The 20,347-nt window shown below is 42.6% G+C and overlaps 1 protein-coding gene across 1 annotated transcript in view; it reads left to right on the top strand.

The window, feature by feature from the left end:
* The window catches only part of PTPRR (protein tyrosine phosphatase receptor type R), a 300,065-nt gene that overhangs the window by 223,730 nt on the left and 55,988 nt on the right, over window positions 1-20,347 (top strand). The window contains exons 6-8 of the mRNA XM_075342474.1: window positions 7,982-8,168; window positions 8,673-8,757; window positions 19,445-19,524. Of these exons, the coding sequence (XP_075198589.1) occupies window positions 7,982-8,168; window positions 8,673-8,757; window positions 19,445-19,524 (352 nt within the window). The remainder of the gene's footprint in view (window positions 1-7,981; window positions 8,169-8,672; window positions 8,758-19,444; window positions 19,525-20,347) is intronic.

The following is a 20,347-nucleotide window of genomic DNA, read 5'->3' as shown; positions in this document are numbered from 1 at the left end:
ATATTATATAGCAGTTTTATATGTGATTTTCAAACTGTAGAGTAAGGGGTACTTTACATGCTGCGACATCGCTAGCAATCTCATTAGCGATGTGAAATTCTAGATAGCAAGTGCGATCTTTTGAGATTGCACATAGATCATTTGACGCATGTGCGATCTCAAAAGATCGCACTTGCGATGTAGAATTTCACATCGCTAACGAGATCTCTAGCGATGTCGCAGCATGTAAAGTAGCCTTAAGAAACAGCTAAGAGTTGGTACTAGCTCACATTGGGAGGGGTTAGGTCATAGGGAAAGAGACGGTTTTCTTCTAGAACGTGAATTAGAACACAGTGTCTGACAAAAATCAGACCTATAGTATAATGTAATCAAGGCTGTATACAGTGGGTGACCTGTGGCAAGAGACGGAGAAAGGAGACGGGATCTGAAGTAGTGCGTCCTGAAGTACCTACTGAGACACAACGCAGGACCATGGTAAGGATAGATACTGACCTTTCAACAGTGTGACCCTCAGGCAGAAGAGTCTGAAGGACTGAATCCTAGTAGCCAATCCCCAAGTAGCTTATAATGCGTGAGATAAGTTGACTTTCCCGGGCGGAGTCTCCCTAAGCATCTGAGAGTTCAAGGCTCCACTCTGACTATATTGACAAACCCCCTTGACCCCCTCCTCTAGGAGGAGAATAAGACTTGGGCAGCGGAATGGGAAATGACTATCACGGACTGGACTGTGGTGTTAGGCTAGGTTATGGTGGAACGGACAGAGCCAGTAAGAACAGGAACAATCCAGATGGAACTGAGAGTGAGTCTGAATATGCTCTATATTGCTGAAATGTGCTGTAAGTTATGTGCCCTCTACTTCATATATAAAGTTGCTGATGAGAAACCGTTAAACTTTATTGTTTGAACTGGACTGGTAGTCTCGTTCTTGGAATGAGTCATCATCTGGTCCTGGCCAGCCGAAGCCATTGGGAGCATGCAGGGCATCAGAAAGCAACATCTTGCCCACAACCCCTCCCGCCGCCACTCTACACATACATTATGTATGCTTCATTTTCTTTCTATCTGATTCCTACAGATTCTAACATAAAATAAACACCATAGGGATCAGATGGAAGTTACCTAGAGATCCAGAAAAGTCTAAGGTTGCCATATTAAAGCATCATGCAAATTGGGGGCTGTAATAACATGCCTGCATGCTCAAGACTCAATGAGCCAACTTAATTTTATAAAAAAATATGATTTTATTTAAAATTTAGTTTTATTTAAAAAAATAAACATAATTTACCTTTTGCTACATTTTCAAATTTAAAGAATACAGTATGTTGGATATACTTACAGTAGGTTCATAAAATGTGCGCTAGAATGCGTGAAGGGTTAAAAACTATACAAAGAAAAGACAGGATTGAGATCACTGCAAGGTTGATGGCGATTGAGATAAAATTTGGTTTGATCAGTGGGCTAATCTTCAGGAAATGATGAGGTTGAATAAGCATTAAAATATTAAACACTCCGCTTCCCTGGCGGTGTCATAAAGTGTTGCATGGGGTAGAAACAGGAACTAGTTGGCAATACATAAGAAAGTGTGATTAAAGAGGGAAAGCTGAAAGTGCTCTTATGTCAGCTGCTTTCCGCCACAGGATATAAAGAGATTCCTGTCCTCCCTAGATACTGATTGCTTGAAGCTTAGTCTAGAAATACTTGTCAAAAGAGTTTCCTTAGCTGGTGGTGACCTGCTGAGTTTCGTAACTTAAGAGGGATAAGGCATCTAAATATTATTTGTGTAGCTCTCTTTGCATGATAAAAGAGTAAGTGTATCTATAGCTAATGTAATAGTTAACAAAGTTCTTTTTATTTTCCTATAGTAGCTTTTTACAGACTATTTATTATACACTGGGTTGATTGTTAACATAGGTTTCCTATTCTCTTATAGGGTGTAGCTAAGAACTGTCATTATGGGGCCTCACAGGATATACGTTTTACTGCCACATGAGAATTTATGGTGCTAGAGGTGGCATGACAATGTCATGAGTAACATGTCCTTTCTGAAACTTATATTACTTTATCAAATACATCATTATTGCTAATTCTCATGTAAGATGTAAATTCTTAGCTGATAAATTCTAGACAGAAAATAGCCAGCTTAGTTTGTCAGTCTCCGCAAGGAGAAAAGTTTTCCCCTTAGACCCCACTATAGATTCTCATTTAGCCAGATCAAATCTCATACTTTGTACTGACGAAGAGCAATCACCCCGATACACCGTGCCTGCAAAATGAGATTCTGATCTGGCATAAATCCTAATTCATATGAAAAGGCTCATTAAAGAGCCACTTTTGACTTTTAGGATTGCTACTTCCAATGGGTGGCGCTAGAGTTTGTCTCCTTCCTCCCTGAAGAGACAATTTGAATACTTCTCAGAGGGGCACTGCAGCTATATGATTCCTCACCGACAGCCAGCTTGGTTTGTCAGTCTCCGCAAGGAGAAAAGTTTTCCCCTTAGACAGAAAATAGTGACATATGCAGTTGATAGATTTCTGGTCAATGTAGGATTTGGGATAACAGAGGTCGTCTACTAATTTTATATTGATGGCTTATCCTTAGGATAGGTCATCAATGTCTCATCGGTCATGGTCCGACACCCAACACCCTTGCTGATCCGCTGTTCTTGGTACTTGGTGGTGGCAGCAGGCAGCTGACAATGTTCAGTTATGGAGCTGCCCCGTCTTCTGATAGCAGATCAAAAGGAGGTGGATGTACAATGCCCAGCCAAGACCACTATCAGTTGATGGGGCAGCTCTGGAACTGAGATTTCCATCGATCCGCTGCCAATACCGCCACCAAGAACAGCTGTTCGGCAGAGATGCGAGGTGTCAGACCCTGGCCGATCAGACATTGATGACCTATCCAAAAAATAGGCCATCAATGTAAAAGTATTGGACAAGCCATTTAATGAGCTCTTGTCTTATATCTACCGCTAAGCTTCTATTGCAGTACATTAAGACCATGGCAAGAGCACAGCAGCAAAACTGCTAATTTAGACCCTGTGAGGCAACAGCGTCTTAGAGAGCCAGTTAAGTGAGGCAGTGACCCAGGTTCTTGTTCACACCAACAGTATTTGTTCACACCACAAAGTGTTACAGACCTGGAAACCCTTAACGCAGCCAGTTCACGTAAAATGCAATCCAATAAATGTCCAGATAATTCAGCACTAGCCTGTGTTTGTTCCACACAGCCAGCTCATATAGCACATGCTGTCCCAAGTGAGACACACCCTGCTGTGCTCTGCAGGATTAAATGTATTTCCCTGAACATGAGCCTATTGCAAAACCCGGACTAGAGGGAAAGTTCTGTCCCACTGCCAAACCTATAGAACTCTTAAAAAATAAAAGCCCTAACAGGTTTAATTAAACAAAATACTTGCTCAAATATCTTGACCAAGTTCACACTCTTTTATTTTGTGTTGCGCTCACAGCGGTGACTGTGACTACAACACTCTCCAGCAGGTCTCACAAGGTCTCCAAGCACATTCTGGGGAAACATAGAGACCCTCATATATGACACCTGTCATTGCCCCACAACACACAGAGGTATAATGTACAGCACTAAGGCCCTGTGCGCACTTACCGTTTTTTCCCACGGATTTCCTGCAGTTTTGCTGCATGTTTCGCTGCAGAAAATGTTCATAACATCTCTGCAGTGATTCACCAGCAAAACCTATGAGAAAAAAAATGCTGTGCGCATTATGCGGAATTTGATAGCTGCATGTTTTGCTTCGGGATTCCCGCAGCAAAAACAATTGCATGTCACTTTTTTTCCTCACGTCCCTGCGGGATTTCACTCCATTGACTGCAATGTAATCGTGAAATCCCGCAGGCAAGTGATGTCATTACAGGAAGAGGAAGCGGAGCAGAGAGTAAACACACACACATATCACACTTCACACACAGACATAGAATACACACACATCAATCACACACAGACATATAGAATACACATACAAATCAAACGGAAATATAGAAAAAAAAACACGTGTGCTCCGCCGTATTTTTACCTTCCAGCCGAGGTAAGCACACAGCGGCGGCCCGGTATTCTCAGGCCGGGGAGGGTGAGGGGCAGGATTAATGGCCCCCCTCCTCCTGCAGCCGATAATATCAGCCGCAGCTGCCCCGGGACTGTCGCATGCATTATGCGGCAGTCCCGGAGTGTCCCCAGCTCTTCCAGATGCCGTGATGCGGTGGCTATCCAGGTAATAAGGAGTTAATGGCAGCGCATCGCCGCCATTAACTCCAGGCTTGATCATGGCAGCGTCTATGAGACAGCTGACATGATCAACCCGTAAGTAAAGTGAAAAAACACACACCGAAAAATCCTTTATTTTAAATAAAACACAAAAAAGCCTCCTCTTTAATCCTTTTATTAACTCCTTCCAACACACAGCTCCGGCGTAATCCACAACTCCGGCGTAATCCACGTCTTGTGCTGCTTGCACCCAGAAGCGAGTGACACAGACACAGCGCTGAATGCAGCCTCGCAACGAGACAGCAGAGGTAACCACAGGGCATTTCCCACGGCCGGTAATGTGAACTCACATTACCTATCGGGAGAAATGCAGCGTGTGCTCACAGGGAATCTATCTATCCCTCTATTTATCCCTCTGTCTATCTATCTATTCTTCTATCTATTCCTCTATCTGTCTATTTATCTATCTACTATCCATCTCAGAAGGAAATGACCCTTTTTTTTTTTTTTTTCAATGTGCTTTATTGCATTGAATGCATTAAAGCACACGTACCAACCCGCACGCGGCAAAACCGCGGCAAAACTGCGAACAATACCGCGGTCAAACCGCGGCAAACTGCATGCGGTTTTCGGGTGCGGTTTGCCGCGGTTTTTTAACGCGGGTGTGGTAATCTTTCAGACCCTGCGGAATTTTCTTAAGAAAATTCTGTTTTCCAGTGCGCACAGGGCCTAAGGCAAAAACTCTTATTGGGAGTCCCCTAAATATTGTGCTTCATGTACAGTACTGATTCCCTTTAATACAGCAAAATGACCTTTTTAGCCTCCTCAGGCTTCAGGATCATTTATATTATTGTCCACCAGAACATTATCTATATAAAGAGTATACAGTATATGAAATATTATGGAATTTCAGTATTCCTGGATCATTGTCAGCAGACAATAGAATGTAGTTTGCTATAGAATATTCGGACAACCATAAAAATAAACTGTGGAGCAAGTGTGTATGTAAAATGCTGTATATCGAGGCACTACTAATATTACATAGTTGCAGCAATAGCTGAGCATTCATGCTTAGCTTGTAATATTGTTACTAAAATATTAAAAATATTGTTGAAGAAAACAATAACCTCTTAAAAAGGTAGACGATTAAATGCACACGCAAAAAGAAAAATAGTAAATATTTTTAATGCTCATCTATTGCTGCAACTATACAGTGACAGTGAGTGGGGCCTGTTAGTCATGGTTGGAAGGCTTATCTGCTTTTCCCTTATATTGTGCTTGTTCTATATAATATTACAGGCTTAAATTATTGTGCATAAAATGCTCATAAATGGAAATTATTTTTTCATCTGGATGTGTTAACCCACATCTAATGTCCCCCACCCATCCGGACATATGCATTTTAAACTCCTCACTACCCAGCCATCAGAGATGGAGCAATGGGACCATAGGTGACATCATATGAGGAAGTTACTCCCTTTTCTGACATTCCAAACCTAAAAGGGCATTCATTTTATCAAAGCAGCAATATGCATACTAGCTGTCTGAAGCTTAGATAGCTGACAAAATAATAATGTAATGATGGAGCTATCACAGGGCCTACAGAATATTTGCTTTTGTAATTTTTTAGTACATTATTTGTGAATAGGGATGATCGAATACCTTGATTATTCAGCTTTGCGAATGTTTTCCGAATACCTCGCCGCTATTCAACTATTCGCAAATATTCGATGCGCAATGTAAGTCTATGGGGAAACCCGAATAACAACTATTCGGTACTATTCGGGCTTCCCATAGACTTACATTGCGCATCGAATAGTCGATTAGCGGCGAGGTATTCAGAAAATATTCGCAAAGCCAAATATTTGAGGTATTCGATCATCCCTATTTGTGAAGCAAAACCCAAACAACATACAACAGATTTAGCCCATTTAGAACAATACCATCCATTTTAGCTAATTATTGCCAACTACACATTTTAGACTTTGTTAATAAATTTGTGTTTATCATATTTTAATTGATTGTCCTATAGTCAATAAAGAGCAGATATCTCTTCTGATTGGCATAAATACTATATATATTGTATATTCACTATATTTCTGTTAATATATTCTAAATGGTAAAATATTAAATGTAAAATTATGTCACTCTTCAGACTATTGTGAATTAGTATTTTTTACTTCTTAGTAACATTTCTGTACATACTTGCATTGTGCCGATTATATAATATTCAAATATAAAATGGTAAAATCTGTGTAATAGTTGCCGCACTGCTTCCGCTCAAATTTACTGAATGAAGCATTCACATGGTCTTCTTATTGAAAAGTCTACATGTTTCAGGGTTGCACTGACCCCTTTGTTAGTATGATTTTATATATATATATATATATATATATATATATATATATACAGTATACAGTGTATATATATATATATATATATATATATATATATATATGCTTGTACTGATGAAGGGTATAGTCTGACTCTGAAACACCTACGCGCGTCAGTAAAGAGACTATGGCCACGATTCACCAAGACCGGTATTGTTCATCACCGGTCTTCATGAGGAGGCATGCTGGTTCATTCTGATTCCGTAAGGGGTCCATGTCTCTTATTGAATCTGGCACATCTATAAAAAAAATAGTGCCATGTGCATCCATCGGGGACTAGAGTAATATTTGTGGTATAAGAAACACCACTGAATTTGTCAAGCGGGATTTGCCACACCCCTGTCCCACGATAGCTCTGCCCACTTGGCAACTTTTCAAAGCTTTTTATGCCCGAATTTTAGTCGATGTAGCACAGCAGTCACCCTGATTTTACAGTTTTCGATACAGATTTCCTATATGGACCCAATGTGTGCTGGCAAAGGGGACACCGTTAGTAACTTCCACATCCTAGTGAAGCCTTAGGAAATGTTACATTACACACCATTACTAGTGTTATGCTCGATAAAACACTCTCACTTTTATTGTAATAGAGATCTGCAGCTGACGTTCTTATAGAATATTGTAACATATTGCTCCAGCACCTGTACAATCTTCTTTTCTGTAATCTTCTAATGCCTGCTTTACAGGAGTCGACCGATCGTGCGATTTCATGATCGATCGTACCCGTCCCCGTCGTTTGTGCGTCACGGGCAAATTGCTGCCCGTGTCGCACAAAGTCGTGAAACCCCCGTCATACGTACTTACCTGCTGAGCGACCTCGCTGTGGGCGGCGAACATCCACTTCCTGAAGGGGGAGGGACGTTCGGCATCACAGCGACGTCAAACAGCCGCCGGCCAATAGAAGCGGAGGGGCGGAGATGAGCGGGACGTAAACATGCCGCCCACCTTCTTCCTTCTGCATTGCCGGTGGGAGCCGCCGGACGCAGGTAAGCTATGTTCATCGTTCCCGGGGTGTCACGCGGAGCGATGTGTGCTGCATCGGGTACGATGAACAACCGGGACCATTTTAATTTTTTAAAACTGAGTGATGACTCACGATTTATGAGCAGTGCTGCGTCGCTCGGAGGTGTCACACGAGACGACATCGTGAACGAAAACTGTGACCCCGACCATGCATCGCACGATCGGTCGTCTCGTGTAAAGCCCGCATAATTCTTCACAGCATTTTGATGACTGGCCCTATTCATGTGCAGGTAGATACACACATACCTATTGTTTAATAGGGTTGACATAAAGCCACATGTTATTTACAGATCTTAGTATTATAATAACATATTTTATTATTTTCCAGGAGAGGATCCAATGTCTCACTTACATTGGATATGAGTGGATTAGGAATGGTAGAACCCCTCAATGTGGCTCCGACACCAAGAGAGAAAGTAGCCATTGAATACCTCCAAACGGCCAGCCGTGTTCTGACCAGACAAAAGCTACACGATGTTGTACAAAGCTCCCATTTGCTTCATACAGAATTTATGGTATGAATAATCGTCATGGACTTTTTTCCTATCATGTTGCAATAACCATAAACTATCTTATATAATTAATCGTTTAAAAAATTGTAAGCTGTAAACTATATTTCATTATTTATGCATATTTAGCAATTGAGTAAAATGATAAAGATTTGAGATTTGTATATTCATTTGAAATCGTATTGGAATAATACATAATGTTCAAACGATATGGGCATTTATGGGGAATTCTCGCACAATGGCGAATTTCTCCTGTTTTCTCATGTTATTACTTCTTGAATATTATTTATGGATTTCTCTGGGAAGATACTTTGAATTCAGGTTTGTCAGTTCTTTAAACAATAAAATTGGTATTTTTAGTGAACAATAACCATAGAAGTCAAGATATTTCCCCAAACATAATCCAAACAATAACTGAGACAGATCACACTACATCACTGATAATAAGCAATGTTCACAGGATGGCATAAGTAGCGCTCACATCATGGCATTGTTTTGTGTTTTTATCAGGAAATACCAATGAATTTCATGGATCCCAAAGAAATTGATATTCCAAGTCATGGAACCAAAAACCGCTATAAAACTATATTGCCAAGTAAGTTATATGAATGCTGAGCAGTAATAAGATGATAGATAACTTTATGGAATTAAAGGCACTATATAAGTGAGTAGAAGCAATAAAAGACAAAAGATAAGGTAATGGTCATAATTATTTAGTTATACTTTCAAATAGTCTCACTTCACCCAAACTCACACTAACCAACTATGATCACACAAGGGGGCAGTAGATGGCACATATTACATAATACATGGGGTAGGTAGAAGGGTCGGGGTACAGATGGGTACATATGTTGCTTTGTAGTATAGAGGCTGTATATCTCTAGTTATTTAAATCATGTATTATAAACCTGTCCCTACAGGAAATGTACTAAAACATAAATGCTGAAACACTTGCGTACTCAATCCTCAGCAGTAATAACACTATTAGGGCTATTTTATTTATATATATTTTTTGAGGCTGCGCTCACTGGATGTGATAGGGGACAATCGCTTGGCTATTAGATTGAGGCACACACAGGAATGGTTTCTATTCAAGCAGTCCAGTTGGTTTATTAACAGACACAGGAACCGTTTTCCAGGAACAAAACATGAGCCTTCCTTCAGCTTTACAGAAAAGTAGATTATATTAAGTCCGTTTTATCCACGGGTACGTTCACACGGCTTTGGATACAACCTCGCAAAAGTATTCCAATGAAAGTATTGCAACTGTCACTCACTGATTTCGGTCATAACACAACCCTGTCTTCACTAAGGTAACCCTTTAGGAGCTATGGCGGCTCCTCACCCTGATTCCTGTCAGTCCTTAGCTCCGGACGCTTGCTTCTTCCAAGCACAGGATTCCCACTGTAAGTGCCCGCAGTGGATGTCTGCCAGAGGCTATTTTTTCACCGCACAGCCTCTCTATCATGGTTTTACTCTCCTCTTCAGTGTCTTCCAGGAAGTCTTCCAGCTTCCAAATACAGGAGGGCAGGTGAAGAGAAAAACAGTCTCATTACTCATTATAACACACACATGAGAGACTCATGGGTGGATGTATGTGAATAGCCAGACCCATCCAGCTCCCTGAATATCTGTAAACTTAGCCCTGAATGCACTAGCAACCCTCGTGGAACTTCAAGTCCCAGGATAATCATTCCAGGTTTACATTGCAGGGAACTACCGCCTCTGCGATTCACTATATACCCGGTCGCTACCTCACTATATATACAACCTTTTTGGTGTACAGCTTTCAAGTGCTGTTCTGAAGCTGGACTCAGCCAGCTTCCGTGCCCTTGTTTTCCTTCGATGTTGCAGAGGCAAAGTTTACTTATTATTAAAAATCTTCTACATTCTCAAAAATGGAGGGATTTTTAATGTTAGTGTTTACAGCTCTTTGCCTAGGTTTTCGCTCATTGCTCATTACGTAGGTTTTTGCAGTCTATTAATGGTGGCCCGTCTCTTTTCATTAGAGCTTGTAAGTGCTGCTCTGAAGATGCCCATATTGCTGTATAAAGCCATCTTCAGTGGCCCTTTGCTCTTATAATGCTACAGAGACAAAGATGTTTCTGTTTGCAGCTCAGCCATGTCACCAGCTCAAACTGTTAGCACAGGCAGGAAGCCAAGAGGCAGGGGAGCGGTGTACTAAAGATCACTAATGGGGAAACTTCTTTATAATGTATGTATGTATAAATACATACTGTACATTGAAATTTCTTTGAGTTGAGCATCAAAAATTTCTAAAATGGTGGTAATTTCAAAGAAGATGGCCAAAATACACTGGATAAGGCAGGCTTAAAAATGTAATATATAGAAATCCGGTCTAGGCCTGGGTGGTCCTGGTCTTGTTATTCCCAGAAAGGAGATGCTTTGGAAAGTTTTCACTGTCTTCAAAATACTTTGAAAAGCTTCTGAATCACAGTATATAAAAATGAGCATGTACAAGTTGCTGGTTGCCTTTGTTCTATTTGTTACTAGATAGACAGGGTAATGAGTGTTGTAGAGGTTCTGCATATGTCCACTAGAGGTCGAAATTCTACATACAGTATTTATAAATGTGTAGTGAAGAAAGAAGAGAATGTCACTTTTCTTCTGAAGTCATGTATCAGTACTTTATTTAATTAAACGTATGGGAAAGAGGCAAATAAGACTATGAAGCAGTTATCTAGGCAGGGAATTATAAACTAGTGATTTCTCCAAGTTCAATACTAAATGCCACATATACATGACTACTGTCAGCAAATTGAGTTTAAAAAATGTAATCACAAGAGATGTGGCAAGTCTTGTTACATAGTTGTTACATAGTTAAATAGGTTGAAAAAAGACCTAGTTCCATCTAGTCCAACCTTCCTCCACCAATTCTACATTTTGTCATTGTCACTTATTACCAACAATGTTAATAACAGGGTCGGTACCGCAGGACTGGCGCATAGCAAATGTGGTGCCAATATTCAAAAAGGGGACAAAAACTGAGCCGGGAAATTATAGGCCGGTAAGTTTAACCTCTACGGTTGGTAAAATCCTTGAGGGTTTCTTGAGAGATGCTATACTGGAGTATCTCAAGAAAAATAACCTTATGATAGAGTATCAACATGGGTTTATGAGGGATCGATCCTGTCAAACTAATTTGATCAGCTTCTATGAAGAGGTAAGTTCAAGCCTGGACCAGGGAAATGCAGTGGATGTTGTGTATATGGACTTTTCAAAAGCTTTTGATACGGTGCCACACAAAAGGTTGGTACATAAAATGAGAATAATGGGGATAGGGGAAAATATGTGTAACTGGGTTAAAAACTGGCTCAGTGATAGGAAACAAAGGGTGGTTATTAATGGTACGTACTCGGACTGGGTCTCAGTTCATAGTGGGGTACCACAGGGGTCAGTATTGGGCCCGCTTCTTTTCAACATATTTATAAATGACCTTGTTGGGGGCATGCGGAGTAGAATTTCAATATTTGCAGATGATACTAAACTCTGCAGGGTAATCAATACAGAGGAGGATAATTTTATATTACAGGGAGATTTATGTAAATTGGAGGATTGGGCTGAGAAGTGGCAATTGAAGTTTAATGTAGATAAATGTAAGGTCATGCACTTGGGTAGAGGAAATAACATTTATGATTATGTACTTAATTGTAGAACACTGGGTAAAACAGACACAGAAAAAGACTTGGGTGTATGGGTGGATGGTAAACTTCACTTTAGTGGACAGTGTCAGGCAGCTGCTGCCAGGGCTAATAAAATAATGGGATGTATTAAAAGAGGTATAAGTGTTCATGAAAAAAATATAGTTCTACCTCTGTACAAGTCACTAGTGCGACCACACTTAGAATACTGTGTACAATTCTGGTCACCGATATATAAGAAGGACATAGCTGAACTGGAGAGGGTGCAAAGAAGAGCGACCAAGATTATTAGAGGAATGGGGGGGCTGCAATACGAAGACAGATTATTAAACTTGGGGTTATTTAGTCTGGAAAAACGAAGGCTTAGGGGAGATCTAATCACAATGTATAAATATATGAGGGGACAGTACAGAGACCTTTCCAAAGATCTATTTACACCTAGGCCTGCGACTGGAACACGGGGGCATCCGCTACGTCTTGAGAAAAGAAGGTTTAATCATAATCACAGACGAGGATTCTTTACTGTACGAGCAGTGAGACTATGGAACTCTCTGCCGCATGATGTTGTAATGAGTGATTCACTACTAACATTTAAGCAGAGCCTGGATGCCTTTCTTGAAAAATTTAATATAACCAGTTATGTATATTAGATTTTATGACAGGGTATTGATCCAGGGAACTAGTCTGATTGCCGGATGTGGAGTCAGGAAGGAAATTTTTTCCCCATTGGAACTTGTTTGCCACATTGGGGTTTTTTGCCTTCCTCTGGATCAACATGTAAGGCTACGGGTTGAACTAGATGGACTTAGAGTCTCCCTTCAACCTTAAAAACTATGAAACTATGAAACTATGTTTTGTGTACTGAGGAAATCATCCAGCCCTTTTTTAAAAGCTGTTATAGTATCTGCCATTACTGCCTCTTGTGGTAGGGCATTCCACAGTCTGACTGCTCTAACTGTAAAGAACCTTTTCTTATTTAGCTTCCGGAATCGCTTTTCTTCCACTCGCAGTGAATGCCCCCATAGTATTGTCTTTTGGAAGGAATAAGGGAGGCTTTACACGTTGCGACATCGCTTCCGAAATATCGTCGGGGTCACCTCATTAGTGACGCACATCCGGCGCCGGTAGCGACATCGCAACCTGTAAATCCTAGGTGCGACGATAAACGATCGCAAAAGCGTCAAAAATCGGTGATCTGTGTAGCGTCGTTCATTTCCATAATGTCAGGTCGACCGCAGGTGTGATGTTGTTTGTCATTCCTGCAGCTCCACACATCGCTGTGTGTAAACCCGCAGGAGCAACAAACCTCCTTACCTGCTTCCAGACGGCAATGCGGAAGGGAGAAGGTGGGCGGGATGTTATGTCCCGCTCTTCTCCACCCCTCCGCTTCTATTGGCCGGCCGATTAGTGACGTCGCGGTGACGTCACTGTGACACTGAACGCACCTCCCCCTTGAAGGAGGGATAGTCCGTCAGTCACAGCGACGTAATTAACCCGATGTGTACTGTGGCTAGGAGTGCAGGGAACAGGGAGCCGGCACTGGCAGTGTGAGAGCGGCGGACGCTGGTAACGAAGGTAAATATCGGGTAACCAAGGTAAGGGCTTCTTGGTTACCCGATGTTTACCGTGGTTACCAGCGTCCGCAGAAGCCGGCTCCTGCTGCCTGAACACGTAGCAGAGTACACATCGGGTAATTAACCCGATGTGTACTGTGGCTAGGTGTGCAGGGAGCCAGCGCTAAGCGATGTGCGCTGGTAACCAAGGTAAATATCGGGTTGGTTACCCGATATTTACCTTAGTTACCAAGCGCAGCATCGCTTCCACGTGGCGCTGCTGGCTGGGGGCTGGTCACTGGTTGCTGATGAGATCTGCCTTTGTGACAGCTCACCAGCAACCCGTTTAGCGATGCTCCAGCGATCCCTGCCAGGTCAGGTTGCTGGTGGGATCGCTGGAGCGTCGCTTAGTGTGACATCTCACCAGCGACCTCCTAGCAACTTACCAGCGATCCCTATCAGGTTGTATCGTTGGTGGGATCGCTGGTAAGTTGTTTAGTGTGACTGGGCCTAAAGCTGGGTTCACACATAGCGACAACGACGTCGCTGTTACGTCACCATTTCCTGTGATGTAACAGCGACCATAGATGATCGCTAGTAAGCTTTCAAACAAGTAATGTAAAGCAGCGACTTAGCAGCGATCACAGCGATCTCGACGGTCGTTGGGGACGTGTCACACGTGTCGCTGTGCAACGACTCAGACCTTGATAGAGGCATGGTGTTTACCCCTAGACATGTTTTGCGATGCCTCTTTTCACACCCCTCTGTTCCGATTGGTGATCGCTACAGTGCCTTTCTTCACTCCCCTCTGTTCCAATTGGTGATCGCTATAGTGCCTTTCTTCACGCCCCTCTGTTCCAATTGGTGATCGCTATAGTGCCTTTCTTCACGCCCCTCTGTTCCGATTACTGCCCCCTATATACAAGAATATAACTACTATAATAATGCCCCAGAATATAACTACTATAATACTGACCCCTATATACAAGAATATAACTACTGCTCCCTATGTATAAGAATATAAATATAATAATATTGCTCCCTAAGTACAAGAATACAACTACTATAATACTGCTCCTATATACAAAACTACTATCCTATATACAACAATTTGAGAACACAAAGCATACTTTACCTTTTCAATCACAAGGTCTGATGAAAGATCCACAAAAAAACGACACACTAGCGACACCAGACAGAGCATCTACTACGTAGAACAAGGAATGGAACTTAAAGAACGAAATCACTGTAACTCCTTCAGCAAGTTACCCAATCAGAACGCTGTTGTAACCACCAATCGGAGTTGTAGAGGCGTTGCAAAATACACCACAACAACACGCCCTTGTCCTGCCTTCAGTCCTACGTCACTGCCTTCAGCGTCGTAGCGACCGTCGCTGCTGCGGTGTCAAACACAAGGATGCAGAGCTTATCATCATGGCGCAGCGGGATAGCAGCTATCAAAAAATGACCTGGAACATTTAGGAACGAGCAGCGATTTCGCAGCAGGGGTCTGATCGTTGTTATGTGTCACACACAGCGACGTCGCTGTTGAGGTCGTTGCTACGTCACAGAAAATGGCGACTTAGCAGCGATGTCGTTTTCGTTATCGCTATGTGTGACACCACCTTTAAGCTAAACAAATCTTAACAATGTTGACTTTTAGGATTGCTTCCCACAGGAATCTGGTGGCAGTGAGTGAAAGTTTCCACTTTCTGCCACGTATAGGTAGAGTAACCAATTCTCCTATAACATTAAACTCTGCTTCCAGCTGTATCTTTAAAGGCATTCAACGCATGCTATCTTTTTATATCCTTTTCCTTGTTTGTGCAATGCAGTGATCTCTTCGTTCTAGACCACTCTCTTGGCAGAGGCCATTACTCATGAGTAGTGTTGGCAAACCGTAACTGTTAAGTTCAGGGTCCATACTGGACACCTAGTTTCCATGCATGGACCCCAAACACAGACTTTTTCAGGGAAGTCCATGTTACTGTTCGGTTTCAGCCACCTGGATAATGATAGAAATAAAAAAAGGAAAAAGAAAGAATATAAGACATAAAGCAGGACAGTTATACTTACCAAGTCTCCCGTGCGACTGTAAGGTGGGCTTTACACGCTGCGACATCGCTAGCAATTGCTAGCAATGTTGAGCGCGATAGCACCCGCCCCCATCGCACATGCGATATGTGGTGATTGCTGCCATAGCGAACATTATCGCTACGGCAGCTTCACACGCACATACCTGGTCAGCGACGTCACTGTGACCGCCGAACAATATCTCCTTCAAGGGGGAGGTGCATTCGGCGTCACAGCGACGTCACCGCGACGTCACTAAGTGGCCGGCCAATAGAAGCGGAGGGGCTGAGATGAGCGGGACATAACATCCCGCCCACCTTCTTCCTTACGCATTGTTGGTGGAGGCAGGGAAGGAGATGTTTGTCGTTCCTGCGGTGTCACACACAGCGATGTGTGGTGCTGCAGAGACGACAAACAACATCGTACTGGCAGCAGCAGCGTTATTATGAAAAGGAGCGACGTGTCGCCGATCAACAATTTTTGACATTTTTGCGATTGGTGATCGTCGCTCCTAGGGTTTACACGCTGCGATGTCGGTAACGGCGCCGGATGTGCGTCACTAACGACGTGACCCCGACGATATATCGTTACCGATGTCGCAACGTGTAAAGCCCGCCTTACATTGCTTACAGGTCTTCTCATATTCACTGCTTACCCCATCCACCGTCAATCCCGGCGTCTGTGATGGTTGCAGTTAGACCGTGCCCCCACCGTGTGTAACAGCATCTGTGATTAGTTGGAATCACACATGCAGTCTGCATACCTATAGTGGTGTAATAATAAATAAATACATTTAAAAATCGGCATAGTGTCCCCATACATTGTGATTCCTAAGGCAGATAAAGCAGATGGCTACAGGCTGCAGCCCCCAGCAGTGTGCTTATCTTGGTTGTGTATCAACATAAAAGGGACCCAGCCATGATAAAGCCATAAGGTGGGGGCTGGTATTCTGAGGCTGGGGAGAACCATGGTTGTTGGGCCCCCCAGCCTGAAAATAGCAACCTGCTGCCACCCAGAATTGTTGCATTCATTAGATACGACAATTCTGGTGCTTTATCTGGCTCATCCCAATTGTACTGGTGCAGTGACAGTCGGGGTAATATAAGGGATTAATGACAGCTCACAGCTGCCTCTAAGCCATAGATGAGTAATGGGAGGTATGAGACCTCCCATTACTAAACCTGTAAGTGAAAAGAAATAAACACAGACACCTAAAAATGCTTTATTTGACAAAATACAAAAAAACCCTCTTTCTCCAATTTATTAACCTCAAAAGCACCCCTTCACGTCTGACGTAATCTACATGAGGTCCCAAGATGATCCCGACTCTGCTACATAATGAAGTCACAGTGCGCGTGCATTAGAAAACATGACTGCCCACAGCTACAGCTTCAGGCAGACACTGACTGAGTTGCAGCTGGGGGCGGTGACATCACTAAGTTTACGAGCGGTCACAGCTGGAGGTTGCTACAGTACTTCACCTGTGATCGCAGGTGAACTCGATGAATTCAGTGACCTCACCTCAGGTGAACTCCTGGCAGAAAAATGTGTTTGTTTGTTTTTCTGCCAAAAAATACAGATTTGGTGCTACAATTTATACACCCAATTCCTGCACCAAATCTGCATCTCTGGCAAAAATTGCATAAAAATCGCATTGTATTAATAAATTGGAGATAGAGGGTGAGGTTTTTTTCTGTATTTTATTTCAAAAAAAGGATTTTTTTCTGTGTTGGTGTTTTTTTCTTTTCACTTACAGCTTAGTAATGGGGGGTATTAGAGATGCCTCCCATTACTAATCTAGGGCTTAATGGCAGTTGTGAGCTGTTATTAACCCCTTTATTACCCCGATTGCCACCACACCAGGGTAATCGGGATGAGCCAGGTAAAGTTCTGGGATTGTCACATCTAATGGATGCCACGATCCTGGGTTTTGGGGGGCCAATAACCTGAGAATAATGGCTCCCAGCTGTCTGCTTTATCATGGCTGGGTATCAAAATTGGGGGGACCACATGCTGTTTTTTTAATTATTTATTTATTTTTATTTATTTTATTTTTTTTAAACAAAAATAGCTGCATGCTGTCCCTCTTATTTTGATACACAGCCAAGATACGCACATGACTGGGGGCTGCAGCCTGTAGCCATATGCTTTATCTGTGCTGGGTATCATAATAAGGGGGAACCTAATCCAATTTTTTATTTATTTATTTTTATAACAATAGAGCTGCACACACAATGCCTCTGATTCGTTGCAGTCAGACATTGCCACACAGGACGAGGGCGCATCTGACTGCAACTAATCAGAGACGCATGGACTGCTGGTCAGCGGGGGAAGCAGTGCATATGTATGAAGAATAGATCCCTACCCATTACTAATCTAGGGCTTAGTGGCAGCTGTGACCGGTCATTAACTCTTTATATTACCAGGGCAATCGGAATGAGCCTGGTAAAGTGCCAGAAATGTCGCATCTAATGGATGCAACAATTATGGGTGGCTGCAGGCTGCTATTTTTAGGCTGCAGGGGCCCAATAATCATGGGACTCCCCAGCCTGAGAATACTAGCCCCCAGCTATTGGCTTTATCATGGCTGGATATGAAAATTGAGGGGACCACATGCCGCTTTTTAAAATTATTTATTTAAAGAATTTTAAAAAGCTGCATAGAGTCCCTCTTATTTTGTTACACAGCTAAGATAAGCACATGGCTGGGGGGTGCAGCCTCCTCTTTGCACTAATCGCAATTCTCTGCTCATGATTGACGTGGATGATGCCTCCTGAATCATCCACATGCCCGGGCAAAATGTCGCACCTCCCCTGTGTTGTCCACATACCTAAGCTAAATCTCGTGCCTGTGCAGAGACTTCGATGTTTCACGCATGCACACATATGTATTGGGATCTGCCCGCTGTAGGGCAGTGCAAAGTGTACATGCGCTAGCTAGCAATGCATAAGGATCTGGCCTGTCTTGGAACCAGGCATCTAATCATTAACCATATGAGCTGCAAGGTCTAGGTGAGCTGTTGTTTTTTTTTCCTTAAGCTAGCCAGCAATGTCTCTGAGCAGGCGCAAGATTTTGCCCGGGTATGTGGATGACGTAGGAGGTGTCATCCATGTCAATCATCAGCAGAGGACGGTGAGAAGTGGGACAGGAGCCACAACCAGAACACCCAATGGACCGAACCAAAGCATTACCATACAGCGCAGGAGATTTTCAAAAGGTATTTGTGGGGTGCACAAAGTGAGTCTGGGGACAACATGCACCTTTATAGAATGCAGCAGAGGTGTTGCTTAAGGTGGTAGTTTTAGTTTATAACTCAAAAAACTGGTGATAGGTTCCCTTTAATGACTAAATCTTGAAGCAATGTTACAGCTGCGTTGGAGACTCGGTAAGTATAACTCTCCTACTTTGCAGTCCCCCTAGCCCTTTCTACCACCATTTTACAGCACAATGTTTGGGTCTCCATAGACTTAATATGGAGTTTGGCATCTGGGCAGATGGTCGGGTTCAAGTCCGGTCTCAAACCAGACTTTTTTTTTTAAAGTCCGGCCAGACCCGCCGAACCCCAATATCTGCAGATTTGCCCATCTCTACTCATGAGGAATATGCTAAGATTCCTCAGGAACACTGCCTGAAGTTGGTGTCTGACTATGTATCACATTTTCAGCAGATTTTACTGTAAGAGCTAAAGAAGCTCCACTGATTACTAAACACACTTGTCATGAAGAGCTTGAATAATTCTGGGACAGTAGCCATTAAAAGTGGCATTTAGTGTTGGAGAAACCGCTTGTTCTATACGGTAAGTTGTGTTCAGCTATTTAAATTTATCTTGATAAATTGGTTTATTGCAAACAGCAGAAAGTTTGTACATTTTGTTAATCAACTGAATTTTCAATTGCTGAATAATTTGCATATATATTATTTATCTACACACTGAAGTAAGATTACAGTAAACAATGTTTGATCATGCGCCTCTTCAATGTTCCTGTTTCATTAGATCCTGTAAGCAGAGTGTGTTTGAAACCAAAGAATCCAAAAGATGCATTGAGCACCTACATAAATGCAAATTTTATCAGAGTGAGTATGATTTGTTCACTTAACCGTCAGTGATTCAGAACATTTATAGAATGTATTGTTTTAGTAAGTTTTGCCAGTGGTTTAATATAAGGTTAATCTCATCCTCTCACTAGATCGCTCCTGCTGTGTATAGCCTCACTATACACAGTGCACAGACCAGAGCAGTACATTTTTTTTGTCAGTCAGTTGTTGGAGAAAAGTGCGCAGTCATCATACTGTGTGGCGGGCTGTTTGGCCATCATACAGTATATAGGATACTGTTAGGTCACTTTACTGTTTTGGGGCTGTGAGTGGGGAGCTTTGGGGATAATCATACTGTGTATGAGGGGCTTTTAGCGCTATCTTACTGTGTATGGGGGGCAATGGAATGTCATCATACTATGTGTGAGAGTTGTGGTGGCGTCATACTGTGTGTAGGGGCTTTAGTGGCATCATACATTTGTGGGTGGCACCATCATACTGTATGTGGGGAGAAGTGGGGAGCATCATACTGTTGCATCGTGATCTCTAAGAAAATCTTACGTATGGGGTGACGTGAGGCATCATATCGTGTGTGTGGGGGTTGTGGGGTCATCATACATCTGTGTGGGGCAGCCATCCTACTTTATGCAAGGAGCTGTGGTAGCATCATACTGTGTGGGGGGCGGGGCTCTAGGGGCATCATACATTTGTGGGTGTTGGTATCATACTGTATGTGGGAGACATCATACTGTGTATGGTGAACTGTAAGAAAATCATACTGTGTGTGGGGCGCTGTGGTGCATTATACTGTGTGTGGGGGCTGTGAGATAATCATACATCCGTAAGGGACTGTCAGGTCATT

Source organism: Anomaloglossus baeobatrachus, chromosome 4 (assembly GCF_048569485.1).
Source record: "Anomaloglossus baeobatrachus isolate aAnoBae1 chromosome 4, aAnoBae1.hap1, whole genome shotgun sequence".
Classification (NCBI taxonomy): domain Eukaryota; kingdom Metazoa; phylum Chordata; class Amphibia; order Anura; family Aromobatidae; genus Anomaloglossus; species Anomaloglossus baeobatrachus.
This window is presented reverse-complemented; position numbering and strand designations above follow the sequence as displayed.